Consider the following 18,208-nt stretch of genomic DNA (forward strand, 5'->3'; position numbering starts at 1 on the left):
TCCCTATAACTTAGAAAAATCAGAAATCATTCTTCTACCTAAATATGTATCTTCTGCGCCAGTAGGCGAAATATGATTCCTTGTCTTGGTCTCTATGCAAACTGATCAGCGGCTACCAGACGGTATTTTCCACAAGGGCGCATTTAAATTCAAATTTTGTGACTCTCACAATTTTCCAGGTATGTTCCTGTGCTGTCTGCTACCAGTGAGCCATTTAATTGAGCCCTGTGACCGCTGCTAGTAATTCGATCCACAATGATATACCTTCTTATCGATATAACGCCAATCTTCGATAGTTGGACCGACGCATTAATCGACATAGGGAACTACGGTGCACATGGTGGTGAAATGTATTAAAGTGACAACATAGCGCTATAAACATTGTGATTTGTATGAATAACGTAAAATTATTACAGAAGTAATCAAAACAACTATCGGAAATGGCAACCATCCTAGAAAAGATTGCAGCGATAGAAGCTGAGGTAAATTCACCGACATTGAAAGGGGATAACATGTCTTTGAATTTATGTTAAGAGAGAAAAAAAAATGTTTTTGACATATTGTTCACCTACATAGATTAACAGAGACATTCCCAATAAATTTTCATTTTGTAAAGTTAAATATAAAGCTAGCATTTTCTTAGAATATAGGGACTATATACTAAATGCACACCAAAATTTATAGTCGTTTAATTAAGATTTCGATTTATGAGGTATACATGGTAAATGTGATGAATACCAGTGCAAATGTGTTATTCGTGCAGATGGCCAGGACGCAAAAAAATAAAGCTACTGCTGGACATCTTGGCTTGCTAAAAGCTCGGTTAGCAAAACTTCGTCGAGAGTTGATTACACCCAAAGGTGGAGGTGGTGGCCCAGGTGAAGGTTTCGATGTAGCGAAAACAGGAGATGCCAGAATAGGATTTGTCGGTAAGTATTATTTATTGTGGATATCACTTGTTTACTGTAGTGGTATTAGCATTCACCCATTATGTATTTTTCTTGCTGTTAATTATTCTAGGGTTTCCATCTGTTGGAAAATCTACATTGCTCAGCAATCTCGCTGGAGTCTACTCAGAAGTAGCTGCTTATGAATTTACAACTCTCACCACAGTACCAGGATGCATAAAGTATAAGGGAGCTAAAATACAGGTACACATGAAACATAAGTTACCAGGATTTTACTTGTTAATTTTTGCCCCCTTTGCACATTAGTTTCCTTATTTTCCCACATCAACCCTTGACACACAGCTTTGGGAAAGAGAGAGATGGGCTGATTAGTTATGCATACTATATGTAACATATCCAGAGTTTTTATTATGATATAGGCCTATTACATTATATTGCATTAATACTTTTTCCTTAGATATGAATATGACATTTCATAGTACTGTGGAATGTGTCAGCTTAACCTAATTTTTCATTACACTTTTTTTTACGTTTACTACTTAATATCTAAAAATTCATCTCTTGAGTAGGAGTTGTCATTCAGAAATTCTTTTAATTTGTTTTTAAATGTTGGTTGGCTATCTGTCAGACTTTTAAAGCTATTTGACAAGTGACCAAAGATTTTTGTGGCACATAATTCACCCCTTTCTGTGTCAAAGTCAGATTATAGAACATGTAAATTTATTTAGAAGCTTAGTCATGGTATGATCACATACTGACCAGTCACATTTATTCATTGCTGACTTGTCCATTAAACACAGCTAAGTTGCAAAGTATTAACTAAAATATTAGAGCAGTTATGGGAGGAACACATTAGATTTATGCAATGGGTTGTTTGGTGTAGTGCAGTTTTTTTCATCATTTTGAAGCTCTGTACTTACATTCTGTGGTACAGCTAATCCAAGCTGCTTCAGTATTTCAAACTGCCCTTGAGTATTTGATTTTGATTGATGTTCATTACTCATCTGCTTTCCCATGTCCACACTTCTTCACTGGCTGTAAATATTTAGACAGGCCTGACACAATGTGTTTGTCAGACACATTTGTGTAGTATTATATGAATATCCCAAAGTTTTTGTACCTATGTTTATTTAATGAATAGATTAGCCAACTTATAGTCCAATAAATAGTTGTTTTGTGGTAGATATGTTAAAGACTGTAGATTTGTTAGATCATTGTCAGATGATAAAATCTTTGAATTAAAGTATTTGATTTCCAAGCAGCTTATGAACTTTTGTAGAGAACCACCTCTTTCATAGTTCATGAAAAAATTTGTTATCTCTCATAAATGACTGTAAATTGTTAGTGCATTGCTATACAGTTACTATTCAAAAGACGTTTCACAAACATGAAGAAAAGTAGGCCATATTCCATTAACATTATTTATCCCAGATAGAAGTTAACTGTTTTAGAATGATGGAAAATGAGTGTGTATTATTAATCATGCCACAATTTTTCCCTTAGCTACTGGATTTGCCAGGAATTATTGAAGGAGCCAAAGATGGAAAAGGACGAGGTCGTCAGGTTATTGCTGTGGCTCGAACCTGCAGCCTCATATTTATTGTTCTGGATGTCCTTAAACCATTGCAACACAAAAAACTAATAGAGCATGAATTAGAAGGCTTTGGCTTGCGTTTAAATAAATCTCCACCCAATATTGTGTTTCGTAAAAAGGATAAAGGTGGTGTAAATCTTCAGTGTATGGTAAGTGCTCCTGCATGTATAAATTAATTCTCTTAGTTACGTACTGATACTTAATTTTTTATTTCTGTGGTACTTATTATGTACATACAATATCACTGCATTTTAATGATTTATTGCTGACCAGAGACATATTTGATTACTTGTTTTGTAAATAAAACCACCTTTTTCTGCTGTCAGTTTATTTTTCCCAGGCATGTTTCACATTTTTCTTGCTCTAAGGCATCATCAGTAGGATCTATAATGAAAGAATTTTGTTATTTTTAGATTATCAAACAGTTCATGCTGCAATTTTTTTATGGAAGAAAGGCAATTTCTTAAGATTTGCTGTGGTCTGAATTTCCACTCATCTGGTCTGGATGTTGCACTACCACTTTATTACCTAAATATAAGCATAATTTTGAGTTCTGACCTTTTTCACGCTGTTCACTGTGTTGTTCCGTTTCTTTTGTGGTGTTCTATTTATGTTTTTCCATCCGATAAAACTATTTCTTCGGACACTGGTTTTAACAATGTAAATATTGTAACTTGATTAGGGCCTACTTGTTTCCTCATCTTTGGTGTGTTTACCTACTTGTTGCTAACCGGGTCTAGTGCAGCAGGGGATACAACCCGTCGGCTTTGGACAATGACGTCACAAGTCGCCAGATAGCAGTTTACCATTTTCGCTTTTGCTGTTATGTTTCAGTTTCGTTTTTTTTACTGATTGCTTAATAAAGTGGATCTGTTTATTCTATCTCGTGAGATTTTTTTTTTTTTTAAAGCCAAAAAACACTTATCAGCCACTGAAGGGAGCTACAACACTAAGAAGAATCGCTTCGCGATTGGCGACTTGTGACGTCAATGTCCAAAGCCGACGGGTTGTATCCCCTGCTGCACTAGTCCCTGCTAACCTAACAAAGTATATATTCAAACCCAACCTTCTATTTATGGCATTTATATCGTGTGTGTTTATGAGACAGAGAGGGTGTTAGCGTTAGCGAGTGGTTGGAAGCTTTGGTGACAGCTGACCTGACTTTTTTGACTTTGTTTCAATGTTCTGTGGAGGGGTTCATGGAAAGTGAGTGTAAAGATGTTGGGTGGCATTATAATTATATTGGATGTTATTATTATATTAATCCTCTCTGGGAGTGTTATTCAATTATTTTATCTATCAGTGTAAACAATGAATTGTTTGGTATGTGTACTTGATCATTCAACAGGATTTTCCTTCCTGCTTTGGTTTTCTGTATGTGGTAATTTTCTTGCATGGTTAGGAGGTGTCTTTTATCGTTGATTCTAATTATTTTCATGTCTTCTTCTCTTGTGGTTCATTTGTGGTCATGTTCTCTGAGGTGTTCTGCAAATGTGGTGTGGTTTGGGAAATACGGAAGCGTCCGATCCCGCCCGTCTGCTTGACCATGAACCACGATTCCAATACGGCGCATATAAAGTCGTTACGTACACATTATGAGGACGAAAATACATCGTAAAAAACACACACACACACACACACACACACACACACACACACACACACACACACACACACACACACGCGCGCGCGCGTTCCACAAAAAGCCTAATGACACTAATGGGACAAGCGCAGGAAATAGGGGGCTTTTGGGTGGGGACAAACTAAATATAAACAAATTGAGACATCCGCCCCCATACAAAACCACTCAAAACGATGAAAAGAACCGACATCACAAAACTCCCCAAATACCACTAAACACAATATCATCTGGAATCGGACACTTCCCTTGACCTATATAGCTCAACAGCAGCTCCCGATCCCAAAAATTGGGATCGAACACTTCACTTGACCTATATAGCTCAACAGCAGCTCCCGATCCCATAAATTAGGACCTAACACTTCTCTTGACCTATATGGCTCAAAAACATCTCCCGATACCAATATCAAGATTCACAGCCACACACTGGGATCGAACACTTCCCTTGACCTGTTATCCTTACGACATCTCCACATACAGCCGTCCCTGGTCCGAGACGCCGTAACTTTAAGTAAGCCTCATTTCTTCACGACATACTGAACACTTCACTACTTCATCCAAAAATCCGAATAGATGAAGAAATTTTATTAGAGACAACACACTGTCCCCCAGCGTAGCAGACAACCAAAAACTGTTGACCCTGTCAGTCATAAAGACATAAAAAAAAGCAATTTACCAAAATTCACACACGCCGCCACACTCGCAAATTAAACCAAAAAGATCACCTAACACACCACCAGAGAGCACCACTGATCGCATCAAAACTACACCTACAAACACGCCACTCTCACAAACTAAATTCCGCGCCGTCGTGACATTACACACCACAACAGCCTTACGTCACGGGTCGAAGCAGACGGGTGGGATCGGACACTTCGGTCAACCCGTGGTTTGTCCCGTATTTCCAGGCTCTCATGTGTTCTTTGTATCTGACATCAAATGTTCTACCTGTTTGCCCTATGTATCTGTATTCATAAGTGTTACACTGTAGTTGATATATACCTGCTTTCTGGTATATGTCTCCTTTTTTTGGGGGGGTGTATTTTTGTATGGAATTGTCTGTTGTGTATGCTATGTTTATTCCCTTTCTTTTGAAAATGTTGGTAATTTTATGTGATAGTTTGTGTTTGTATGTCATTGCTACCATATTGTGTTTTCTTTCATCTTTTTCTGATTATCCTGTGTAGTTGTTGTGGGATTGGGTGTTTGTGTTTGGTTCTGTTGTGTTGTTGTCTGTGGTTTGGTGCTTTCTGATTTTATTTTACTTTTTATTTTGTTGTTTAGCTTCGTGACTACGTTACTATTGTAACCACTGTCTTGTGCTGTTTGCAATATTATGTCCAGTTCTTTGTGGTAGTTTTCGTTGGTGAATGACTCTATGTTGAGTCTATGGAGCATGTGTCAAAGTGCTGCTTGCTATTGTGAGTGTGGGTAATTCAAGGATTGGGGAATGATAGTATCCATTAAAAAGGAACTCATAACCTCACATGATATAGACATCATGAATAGAAGTTGGTTTTGAACATATGTTTCATTATGTTAGCAACAAGTAGGTAAACACGTAATGGAGTTACAATATTTATTTGTTGAAAGCACAGTTTTCGAAGAAATAGTTATACCGAGTGGCAAGACAATATTAGTAGACCACAGAAGAGGAGAAACATGGTGATCAGTGCGATAAAGGTCAGAACTCAAAATTGTGCTTCTATGTTGGTAATAAAGTGGTAGTGCGACCTCCAGACCAGATGAGAGGAAACACAGATCACAGCAAATCGAAAGAAATTACTTTTTTACTTAAAAATTACGACATGAACTGTTTGATAATAACAAAATTGTATTGTTATGGATTCCACTGATGACGCCTTAGAGCAAGAAAAAGGTGAAATGCGTCTGGGAAAAATAAATTAAGTGGCAGCAGGAAAAGGCGGTTTCATTTACAGAACAAGTATTTCTGTGCTTGCTGCAGAATATGGCCATTCAACAAACTTTTTATATTTGGAATCATTCAAAATTATTTGAACATAAACTTAGGGGTACAAGACACACTAACAGTTAATAAGAAACTAAGCCAAGAAACATTGTCAATACCGAATGAAAAATCTGCTGTTCATAGTACAACTTTGTTGATGCTGTATTGCTTTTTGTAGCATTTAACTTAGAGATGATAAAGATCAGCACAATAACTTCTGTGCACCAGAAGTGGTAAATATTTTGTAATTCTTCTAGTATATAACAGAAAAAAAATACAATAATCTGTGTATCACTCACACATAATGTGAATTAATGGAGAGTGTAATTGTCTCCCTGCCTTCCATCCAGTGCAGCCTCTGTGAACATAAATAGTGGTGTATGTTCTAGGATTTATTGTTTTGCATTATCTGAAATTGACATTATGAATATTTCTCAAAACAGTACTTATCTTACCAAACATTTATGACATCAAATGGGACAAAATAAATCGGTCATATTTTATTAAAATGATTGCACTCATTTGTGGCTCACTTTTGGAAATTATGTTGTCATACGTATGTTACATTTTCGAATTAAAACAGTAGACCCATTGTTTGTAATGGCCAGTAAAACATTGTTGTATGTGTACTTGTAGGGTCATGCAGTGTGAAAGTGGAATACACATTTGCAGCCATGGAATGATAAGTAGAGTAGCAGTTTATTTAGAAAAGATGGCGTGCCACCAGAGAGCATGCTGCTACCTGCCTTCTCGGGCTGAGTGCTGCTGGAAGAGTTGTGGCCGAAGGTCAATGGTAATTGCATTACTGGGCAACAGGCAGCCAAGCCTGTTTGCTGTGAACTTGGGCAAACGTTGCTGGCACACATCTGATAATCTGTAATTATTTAGCACTGCTGTATTAACATGGTCGTAAGTGATCCAGGGCAGCCATGTTGATATAAGTGCTTGTCTCCACATTCAGTTGTTCACATGTGTGAGACTGTGCATTTGTATAGTGGAAAAAGCTTTCAGCCAACAACTGACTCCATATCTTTACAGCGGTATCAGAAGTTTATGCTACACGTCGGGCAATCTGATGAGAAATCAAATTGCATACTTATATTACAACAGTGTCGCTAAAATCAAAGTTCATACTACCTAAAATGGTTTAACTCAAAAAATATTCATGCCACCAGAGAGATTGCTTCTAACTGCTCGCAAGTACTTAAATAAGGTGCTGTTTAGAAGTGACACTTGATGGTTCACTGGCTGCTGCTGCTGCTGCACAACCTTATGATTAGTGATACTGTACCAGCAATCATCTGCAGATATCAGTATTGTATTTCTACGCTGGAAATTGTGTACTCAAAATGCCTACTTCTCCCATCTATAGCAATTTTAATAGTGTGGTCACAATTCCATAAAGTGCAAAATGAAAGTAACAATGTATACCTTTTTGCTTCTGGAATTAGGGCAAATAATTGACTATGGAAAAAAAATAAAAATTTGCAAAGAGCGAGAGTTGTACTCTGAGCATGATTAATTCATTACACTGTCATATTAGTGACACTCAAACTGTTCCAGATTTGAGTTTTACATTGCATTTCAAGCAGTGAACATTTACACATTTGTAGGTTAATTCTTACAAAGAACAAAACTGCAACCAGCCACTATTAATACTGCTATTTTATTAGGTAAATAGCGCCGTTACCGGTTTCGAACTGGCAAGTTCATCATCTGACGGCTGTTCACATGATTTTCAAGATACACTTTACATTATCGTCCGTTTTCATTTTTTTATTATTCCACTGTGGTGTGTTGTTGCCGTCGAAACTTCTGTGCGATTTTGTTGCGAAGTTGCAGGATTGTATTTTTCACATATTCCTAAATATATCCAGCACTTACGTAACTTGTGCATCACCATATTGTGCAAAGCACCACACACACAGACACACACACACACACACACACACACACACACACACACACACCAAAAAGAATTTGCCACATGTGAAGTTATCACAGAGATTGCAGATTTACAAACACAGTGCTATTTACCTGAATAAATAGCAGTATTACTAGTGGCTGGTTGCTGTTTTCTTCTTTGTAAGAATTAACCTACATTAATTGTACACAGCCACGGTCTCACCGCGTCAGTTTTAGACAAAATAACATTTACACAACTATTTCCAACATGATTCAGCATTAAGTGCAGACTGATTTGAAGTGTATAGATTGCAGTTCCAAAATGAATGCACCTGTCCTGTAGAAACATACTACATACATAAATTTGGATGCCTTAATGACCAATTGAAAGATATGGATAACCTAGGACTGTAGTATCAATTCCCTAACTAACAACTCTTTGGAGAATCCCTGTTTCATTCACTTCTCTCACAATATTTTCCTGATTTGATGTGTCTATTTTCAGAATATTTGTTTGGACCACTTACTTTTAGCTGAAACTCCCATGCTCAAAGGATATCAAGATAAGGTCTCAGTAGTGATTTGCATGTAGTTTATTTCATAAATAAAACACAGTTTTCCTTTATTCTGTAACCAGGGTTTCACCATATTTGGGTCAGTAATTATATTGTAATTGTTCAGCTTACCCATCTGTTATTGCTGAAGTTATAGGAATAACTCTTAAACTTTTTGAACAACAACCATATGGAAAGGATGTGGAGTCCAACCAAACATCCGACTAAACATTTTTGGACACTTAAAGATCCTAATCAGCCTTCACGTATTATATTGAAGGAAGATTAGACTTTATTGTCCCACAGATGATAAATTGTTGGAGATGGAGAACAAGCTCAACTAAAGGAAATTGGCCATGTCAGTTTCAAAGGAACCGTCCCAGCATATGCCTTAAGTCATTTATGGAATCCTCAGAAAACCTAAATGCGGATGGCCATGCAGGGATTTGGTCCACAGTCCAGTGTTTTACACCTGCACCACCTGGATTACACATAATTTAGGACAATTATGATGAAATGTTTAACAGACTCTACTGGAGAATAATTAATTACTGTGTACAACTATCCCAGTCTTGAAAAAATTGTTACTACTATGGGAATTGTTTGCCAGATGTGAACTGAAAAAGTGGAAGATAGAAAACTAAAATGACACAAGGTGAATAATTTTCGTGATGAGGAAAAAGATTATGTAGGCATGGAACATAGGAAGTTGAAGATCATGATAATATAAGCAAATGAAGAAAGTATATTTTGAGACAAATCCACTATATATAACTCATGAAATGCAAGCAAGACAGAAATACTAGACTACTGTATAATGAGGGATTTGTAAGAACTGTATATTTAGGAAGTAATGCTGATAATCATTTCTCATGTGAGGTTGCAGGATGTATTGTGTATCTATTTAATAATGTACAAAGCTCTAGAAATTAGAATGGTCCTCATTGTGTAATTATTAAGAGGATTATATGAATACACATGTAGTGCTAGTGGATCAAAGTACTAGTGGAAAGCTTCATTTGATGTACATGACTGCATCTCTCAAGAACATATGCTAGTGACATACCATTAAATAACCAAAAAAGGAAGCCTTAATTAAGAATCCAGTAGCAACCATCTGAAGGTGGCATTAATTAGCCGAAAGCGTTCATGGTGGTGTTTGAATAGAGATTTTATACCTCTCTTTTTAAATTATAATCCTTGTTATTGTTCAACAGTCATGTTTTGTGATGGAACCTGTTAAGATTCTTTCCAGCAGGTCACATCTTTACTGTCATGTACGATATTCCATATTTCACAACTTGTATTTTAATTAATTACAATTTTCTTTTACAAGATACTACTACAGCAGGTTGACATTTTTAAAAGTTAGCATTACCTGCCAGAACTTTATTACTGTACTATGCAGTTTATCATTACTCTTGCCACCTGGGGGTCGAGAGCAATGCTCAGTACGAGTCATCGGCTTTCTCATGTCAGTTTTGTTGTTAGTTAGTGAAGCCAATAAATGCAAAAGCAAGAAACAATGGTTGGTCTGTAGCTTAGCCTGAGGTATGGGTTAGGATGGAAGGTGGCAGTTTGGTTGTGAGTTGGCAAAGCCAACAAATCTGATTCTAAAATACATGGTTGTGGTGACACTTACCTGTAGCTTTGCCTGAGGTCTAGGTTAGGGTGGAAGCTGACAGCTTGGTTGTGAGTTTGTGAAGGCAATGAATGTGATACTGAAAAAACATGGTTGTGGTGACAGACTGATCTGTAGCTTAAGCCATCTGAAAAAATTGCCGGACATCATGTTATAATCATGATATTGTCTACAGCATTTGTTGCATGTTTCCTATGTCACTGGCCGAAGCAGAGACTCGTATTAAACATTCCTCTATATCCCCACCTCAAAGGAACTGTTTGGTTCCTGTCCACAATTTCAGATAAGAACTGGCCGCTTCAAATTCGAAACTTCAACACATCAACAATTTTCAGTGCTGAAGTTATTGAGAAGCAGGCCTACATGTCCTACAGGTAATATTTATTGATCATAAATTTCCTTGCAGATGAACTGTTATCATTTATAGCTAAGGAAATACAAATATTGTACAGTAATAAACAGCAAAACTCCAAGACGACAATATGTGTGGAGCGAATCATAACACAATGTCAAGGTTTGGCACACAGTTTGGTACCACCCATAATACTGCCTAATATACATGAAATACATGTATACAGTTGCATTTTTAAAAAAAAGTCACAGTCCTAAACAAACATTTTTTGGATGAACAGAAATATGGTTACATCTCTGTTCCCCATAAATTTTTGTTCAGAACCAAGATTTCTTTTTTTTTTGCATCATATGTTCTACACAGTGACTGACTGACATATTCATCACTCATTCATTTGAATAATCATCATTTTTATGAGATATCCTTGATTTCTGTAAGCCAGTGTATATGTTTGTGCTAATCTAAAATTTTACAGGCATTTGTTTTAATATCCATGTGCTGTATCTAGTATCGATAATTGTTTATTTTTATTGTTTGACCATGAATGCCCAACATTAGCCATATTATATGACTCATACTAACCCAGTCATTCTGTGGAAATCAGATGTTTATAAAAAGTTATTCAGTATGTCTGTATTATTTATCTTTCTTTTTTGGTAACAATGCTTTTTTTTCTTTTTTTTTTATTTAAAGGTACCACAGTCAGAACTGGACAGTGATACAGTGAAAACCATTTTGTCAGAATATCGCATTCACAATGCTGACATAACTCTGAGGTACGATGCAACTAGTGATGATCTCATAGATGTAATTGAAGGAAATCGAATATATATACCATGCATTTACCTGCTCAACAAAATTGGTAAGTAGCATACTGACTATGAAGCAAAATCTCTTGTCTCTAAATTAAAACACATTTGCTTTTCTACTGTCATCGTTATGTAATCAATTTCATTATTTCAAATAATGTTATTACAGTGTGGTAAGAGCAGCTCATTATGTATTGCATGGCAAGAATAAAAGGAACTATCATCATCAATGAACAGAGTATAGGTGCAAATGTGCCCATTAACATAGTTGCAACATTTAAAAAACTGAAAGAATTTTATGAAATGGACAAGACCATTCCTCAAAAGAAAATGCCATTTTTCACTGTGTTTATATTTATGTTCACTATTATTTATTTCTCATGATCAGCTGATCTCAGTAATGTGCTTCCACATATCCTCGTGATTTTACTAAGTCACCAATTGTGAGTGTATACAAATGAAGTCTGTCTTGTAAATAGGTTTCTACTGTCGTCATAAACTTGAATGAGAACAACATTCCATACTGGTCAAGGGCTGTAACAGAGAGCTCATATTCTCTAGCATCTAGCTGTGAATAAAGTCACCACTTTTTAAAGAACTTTCCTATATCTAACATTTCTCAGAAACCGTAACAACATTAGGTGAATAGATCTCACATTTACATTATGAACGTATCCAGTCTAGACGTAACAAGTCATCAAATGACAGATAGTAAGTAAGTAAGAGATTACATAATATAGCTTCATTTGTTCAGGGGCTAGACCACTGTCGTCTGGCCCCTTCTCTGGATTTGACACTATTCCTAAAACATGACGACAAAGTATAAACAACTTCTCCATCGCAACTAAAGACTCATTCTTCATCATAACTTGTGGATGCACTGGCTCCCTTATTGCCCATCATATCTGCACAGTGGGTCCTTCTTCCTGCACAACTAATTAAAGTCATGTTTCTCCATGAACATTTTTCACCAGTCTAGGAGGAAGAAGTGAGACATGTTGCTCCCCACCAAAATGAAAGATGTCATGTAAAATAACTTACATAACTAATTACAGTATCTGATAGCATTGACCATTTAGTAATTTATAATTCTACATCTGGGTCTCAAGGGACCTAAGTTTATTTTGTTTCTCTCCACAGCAAAATACATGTGTTTGGGTGTATTAAGTCCTTATTATGAGCTAATAACCACTTGGTTTGTAATTGGGTGGATAAAAAAATCTGTTCACCAACCAGTGGCAGGAGAACACATATATAAAGGTATTTAAATCTGCTAGCTTTCTGGGGCTCCTTTTCCCGGCAGGAGGATTCAAGGGGAAGTAAGAGAGGTGAAAGAAAAGAACTGGTCAGTGTTAGGAAATGGGGAGAGTTTGGAAAAGTTGCCCAGAACCTTGGGTCATGGAGACTTACTGGGTGGGATGAGAAGGAAAGTCTGTTAGTCTCCCATGACAGGGAACAGAAAACATAAATCCCGATCCTCCAGTTCTCATTATTTCATCCATGCCTAGTGGTAGTAGCAACAATGCATCTGGTAATGTATTTTCTGAACCTTTTAATGTAATTTACTCATATTTCTGCTGGATGCTCTTGTAAGAATAATACCCACCACATTAACCAACTATGTAACAATCTACTTTCTATAAGGAAAGCCAAAGCCAGATGATCTCTGTGTTATGTTCTTGGAGCCCCAAATCAGCATTTGAAACTTTTGTATGCTCCACAACAGTTAATAATTCCTTCTCTGTAGCCATATAATTAAATTCATGTTTGTTGAGAGTTCTGCTGATGAAAGTTATTGTCTTATGATCTCTGAACTCAGTATTCAATTCACCTTGACATAGCTCACAAGATACTCCATATTTGGAAGCATCTGTTGCTAACGTAATGGCTTCATTCATTATTGAGTGGTTTTGTATGGACGCATCTACTTCTGCCTGCTTAATATTATGAAATGCCTCTGATGCTCCTTCATCCCATATCCACTTGGATCTTTGCTTTAATAATAATGATAATCTGGGGTCATTTGTCAGTTGAAGCTGTATGTAGTGACAACAAAATCTAGCTCTTTCCAAGAGAGAGTGCAATTGTTTTACATTTTTTGGTTCAGGACAGTTTTTGATGTCATTCTTTCTCTATCCAGTCTTATCCCATGGGTTTGTAATAGATGTCCTAAAAATTTTAGTTGTTCTCTTCCAGAATGCCATTTGAATAACTTAATTGTATGTCCTTTTCACTAAACTTGTGTAATGTTTTACTTAACAATACGCAGTGTTATTCCCACGTCTTGGACACAAGTAATATATCATGTACATAATAATTAACTTTTGTAATAATTCTTTCCCTGGGTCTTCATGTATAGCTTGTATAACACTAAAACATAAATGTTCAGTGCAAAAGTTAATACTCTAAATTGATTCCCATCGAATAAGAATGACATATATTTTCATGAATTTTCACATGGTTTTATCTGCCAATAACTGCCAGTCAAATCCATTAAACTTAAGTACCCCCCTTGTTCAAATTTAGCCAACACCTCATCAGCAGGTGTAGCCCTTTATGTTTTTATATGTTTGTTAAGTGTTTGTGCGTTGAAAACTAAGCTTACACCTCTTTACTACTAGTAAAAGCTTACTGTACACACTCAGACTGCTTTCTGTTATGTTATTTTCCACCATATTGTTTATTTATACATTTGCAGCTGGTCGTAAACTTATTGGAACTGTATACAGCAAAAGAGTAGTTCATTATCTATTATCTTAAGTTGGCAAACATATTCACAATCACCCCTGGTTTATCAGAAAAAATACTTCTATATTTCAGTAATATTTTATACAAATTGTGTTGCTGTTCTTCAGTTGGCGAATTAGGTTCATTGGCTTTAATCATTATTTGTTCATTTAATTAATCAAGGTTGTCTGTTGTTTCTTCTGGGTGCATACACAGACAATAAAAAATGCCTGGTTAAAAATACACTTTTTTCCAGGTGAAAACACATTCAGGAGGTTAAACGGAGGGCACAGGGAAGGGAAGGGGGGTGGCAGTGTGAAAGGAGAGAAGTAAATAGACTGTGGGTGCTTCAGTGGAATAGAGGGCTGTGTAGTGCTGGAGTGGGAACAGGAAAAGTGATAGATGGGTGTAGGACAATGACTAATGAAGGTTGAGGCCAGAGGGGGTTTGTGGGAACATAGGCTATACTGTGAGGAGGATTCCCACCTGTGCATTTCAGAAAAGCTAGTGTTGGTAGGAAGGATCCAGGTGGCACAGGCTGTGAAGCAGTTATTAAAATGAAGCGCATTGTGCAGTATTGCTCAGCAATTGGTGGTCCAGCTGTTTCTTGGTCACAGTTTGTCGATAGCCATTCGTGCAGACTTTAATATATTTTAATTTAATTTATTTATTTAAGAAATTTGCTGAAGAAAATTCTCCACTTCTTATTTATTTTTGGTATTTTTAGTGATGATTTCCAGTGGTTTTATTTAGGTTCTAGCTTCAGTCTTTTAAAAGCTAAAGAATAGAAGTCTTAGGTTTTAAATACAACAGTAGAGCTAGATATACGTCCCGCAGCGTCGATCTTACTGATACTCCTCGTCGGAACTGCTCCACCTGAAATCTCTAAAATGTTTATTTCGCTACAAAGATCATTCGGTACAACGAGGTGCTATGTTGTATGATGCGTATGGTTTGATGTGTCCAACTTTTTTTATCAACGAAAAGTTTATTGCTTCTGAGATATTCTCTCGAAGTATATTGACCGTGAAAAGATGCCAGCTCACACTATCATTCCACACTGCACCTCCGATCGATCTACGTCAGGTGATATCTGAAGAATGTTTGTCAAATCTTTTGTTGTTGTTGTGGTCTTCAGTCCTGAAACTGGTTTGATGCAGCTCTCCATGCTACTCTATCCTGTGCAAGCCTCTTCATCTCCCAGTACCTACTGCAATCTACATCCTTCTGAATTTGCTTAGTGTATTCATCTCTTGGTCTCCCTCTACGATTTTTACCCTCCACGTTGCCCTCCAATACTAAATTGGTGATCCCTTGATGCCTCAGAACATGTCCTACCAACCGATCCCTTCTTGTAGTCAAGTTGTGCCTCAAACTTCTCTTCTCCCCAATCCTATTCAATACTTCCTCATTAGTTACGTGATCTACCCATCTAATCTTCAGCATTCTTCTGTAGCACCACATTTCGAAAGCTTCTATTCTCTTCTTGTCCAAACTATTTATCGCCCATGTTTCACTTCCATACATGGCTACACTCCATACAAATACTTTCAGAAATGACTTCCTGACACTTAAATCTATACTCGATGTTAATAAATTTCTCTTCTTCAGAAACGCTTTCCTTGCCATTGTCAGTCTACATTTTATATCCTCTCTACTTCGACCATCATCAGTTATTTTGCTCCCGAAATAGCAAAACTCCTTTACTACTTTGTGTCTCATTTCCTAATCTAATTCCCTCAGCATCACCCGATTTAATTCGACTACATTCCATTATCCTCGTTTTTGCTTTTGTTGATGTTCATCTTATATCCTCCTTTCAAGACACTGTCCATTCCTTTCAACTGCTCTTCCAAGTCCTTTGCTGTCTCTGACAGAATTACAATGTCATCGGCGAACCTCAAAGTTTTTATTTCTTCTCCATGGACTTTAATACCTACTCCGAATTTTTGTTTTGTTTCCTTTACTGCTTGCTCAATATACAGATTGAATAACATCGGGGATAGGCTACAACCCTGTCTCACTGCCTTCCCAACCACTGCTTCCGTTTCATACCCCTCGACTCTTATAACTGTCATCTGGTTTTTGTACAAATTGTAAATAGCCTTTCGCTCCCTGTATTTTACCCCTGCCACCTTTAGAATTTGAAAGAGAGTATTCCAGTCAACATTGTCAAAAGCTTTCTCTAAGTCTACAAATGCTAGAAACATAAGTTTGCCTTTCCTTAATCTTTCTTCTAAGATAAGTCGTAGGGTCAGTATTGCCTCACGTGTTCCAGTGTTTCTACGGAATCCAAACTGATCTTCCCCGAGGTCGGCTTCTACTAGTTTTTCCATTCGTCTGCAAAGAATTCATGTTAGTATTTTGCAGCTGTGGCTTATTAAACTGATTGTTCGGTAATTTTCACATCTGTCAACACCTGCTTTTTTTGGGATTGGAATTATTATATTCTTCTGAGGGTATTTCGCCTGTTTCATACATCTTGCTCACCAGATGGTAGAGTTTTGTCAGGACTGGCTCTCCCAAGGCCGTCAGTAGTTCCAATGGAATGTTGTCTACTCCCGGGGCCTTGTTTCAACTCAGGTCTTTCATTGCTCTGTCAAACTCTTCACGCAGTATCGTATCTCCCATTTCATCTTCATCTACATCCTCTTCCATTTCCATAATATTGTCCTCAAGTACATCGCCCTTGTATAGACCCTCTATATACTCCTTCCACCTTTCTGCTTTCCCTTCTTTGCTTAGAACTGGGTTTCCATCTGAGCTCTTGATATTCATACAAGTAGTTCTCTTATCTCCAAAGGTCTCTTTAATTTTCCTGTAGGCAGTATCTGTCTTACCCCTAGTGAGATAAGCCTCTGCATCCTTACATTTGTCCTCTAGCCATCCCTGCTTAGCCATTTTGCACTTCCTGTCGATATCATTTTTGAGACGTTTGTATTCCTTTTTGTCTGCTTCATTTACTGCATTTTTATATTTTCTCCTTTCATCAATTAAATTCAATATTTCTTCTGTTACCCAAGGATTTCTACTAGCCCTCGTCTTTTTACCTACTTGATCCTCTGCTGCCTTCACTACTTCATCCCTCAAAGCTACCCATTCTTCTTCTACTGTATTTCTTTCCCCCATTCGTGTCAATTGTTCCCTTATGCTCTCCCTGATACTCTGTACAACCTCTGGTTCTTTCAGTTTATCCAGGTCCCATCTCCTTGAATTCCCACCTTTTTGCAGTTTCTTCAGTTTTAATCTACAGGTCATAACCAATAGATTGTGGTCAGAGTCCACATCTGCCCCTGGAAATGTCTTACAATTTAAAACCTGGTTCCTAAATCTCTGTCTTACCATTATATGATCTATTTGATACCTTTTAGTATCTCCAGGGTTCTTCCATGTATACAACCTTCTTTCATGATTCTTAAACCAGGTGTTAGCTATGATTATGTTGTGCTCTGTGCAATATTCTACCAGGCGGCTTCCTCTTTTATTTCTTAGCCCCAATCCATATTCACCTACTATGTTTCCTTCTCTCCCTTTTCCTACACTCGAATTCCAGTCACCCATGACTATTAAATTTTCGTCTCCCTTCACTATCTGAATAATTTCTTTTATTTCATCATACATTTCTTCAATTTCTTCGTCATCTGCAGAGCTAGTTGGCGTATTAACTTGTACTACTGTAGTAGGTGTAGGCTTCGTATCTATCTTGGCCACAATAATGCGTTCACTATGCTGTTTGTAGTAGCTTACCCGCATTCCTATTTTCCTATTCATTATTAAACCTACTCCTGCATTACCCCTATTTGATTTGGTGTTTATAACCCTGTAGTCACCTGACCAGAAGTCTTGTTCCTCCTGCCACCGAACTTCACTAATTCCCACTATATCTAACTGTAACCTCTCCATTTCCCTTTTTAAATTTTCTGACCTACCTGCCCGATTAAGGGATCTGACATTCCATGCTCCGATCCGTAGAACGCCAGTTTTCTTTCTCCTGACAACGATAAATCTTTTATAAATTGATAAATACACACCTTGAATGCATATTATTTTCTCCAATTTGTTTATTGTGCCATGGACTAACTAAACATTCACAATGGAGCTTAATAGCA

General features: G+C 37.1%; 1 protein-coding gene across 1 annotated transcript in view; it reads left to right on the forward strand.

Annotated features, from left to right (window-relative positions):
* The first annotated feature begins 301 nt into the window (after window positions 1-301).
* Window positions 302-18,208, forward strand: part of LOC124709111 (GTP-binding protein 128up) — a 44,053-nt gene continuing 26,146 nt past the window's right edge. Inside the window, exons 1-5 of the mRNA XM_047240767.1 lie at window positions 302-482; window positions 764-929; window positions 1,021-1,151; window positions 2,412-2,651; window positions 11,257-11,425. Of these exons, the coding sequence (XP_047096723.1) occupies window positions 441-482; window positions 764-929; window positions 1,021-1,151; window positions 2,412-2,651; window positions 11,257-11,425 (748 nt within the window). The 5' untranslated portion in view covers window positions 302-440. The remainder of the gene's footprint in view (window positions 483-763; window positions 930-1,020; window positions 1,152-2,411; window positions 2,652-11,256; window positions 11,426-18,208) is intronic.

This window comes from Schistocerca piceifrons, chromosome 1 (assembly GCF_021461385.2).
Source record: "Schistocerca piceifrons isolate TAMUIC-IGC-003096 chromosome 1, iqSchPice1.1, whole genome shotgun sequence".
Lineage (NCBI taxonomy): Eukaryota > Metazoa > Arthropoda > Insecta > Orthoptera > Acrididae > Schistocerca > Schistocerca piceifrons.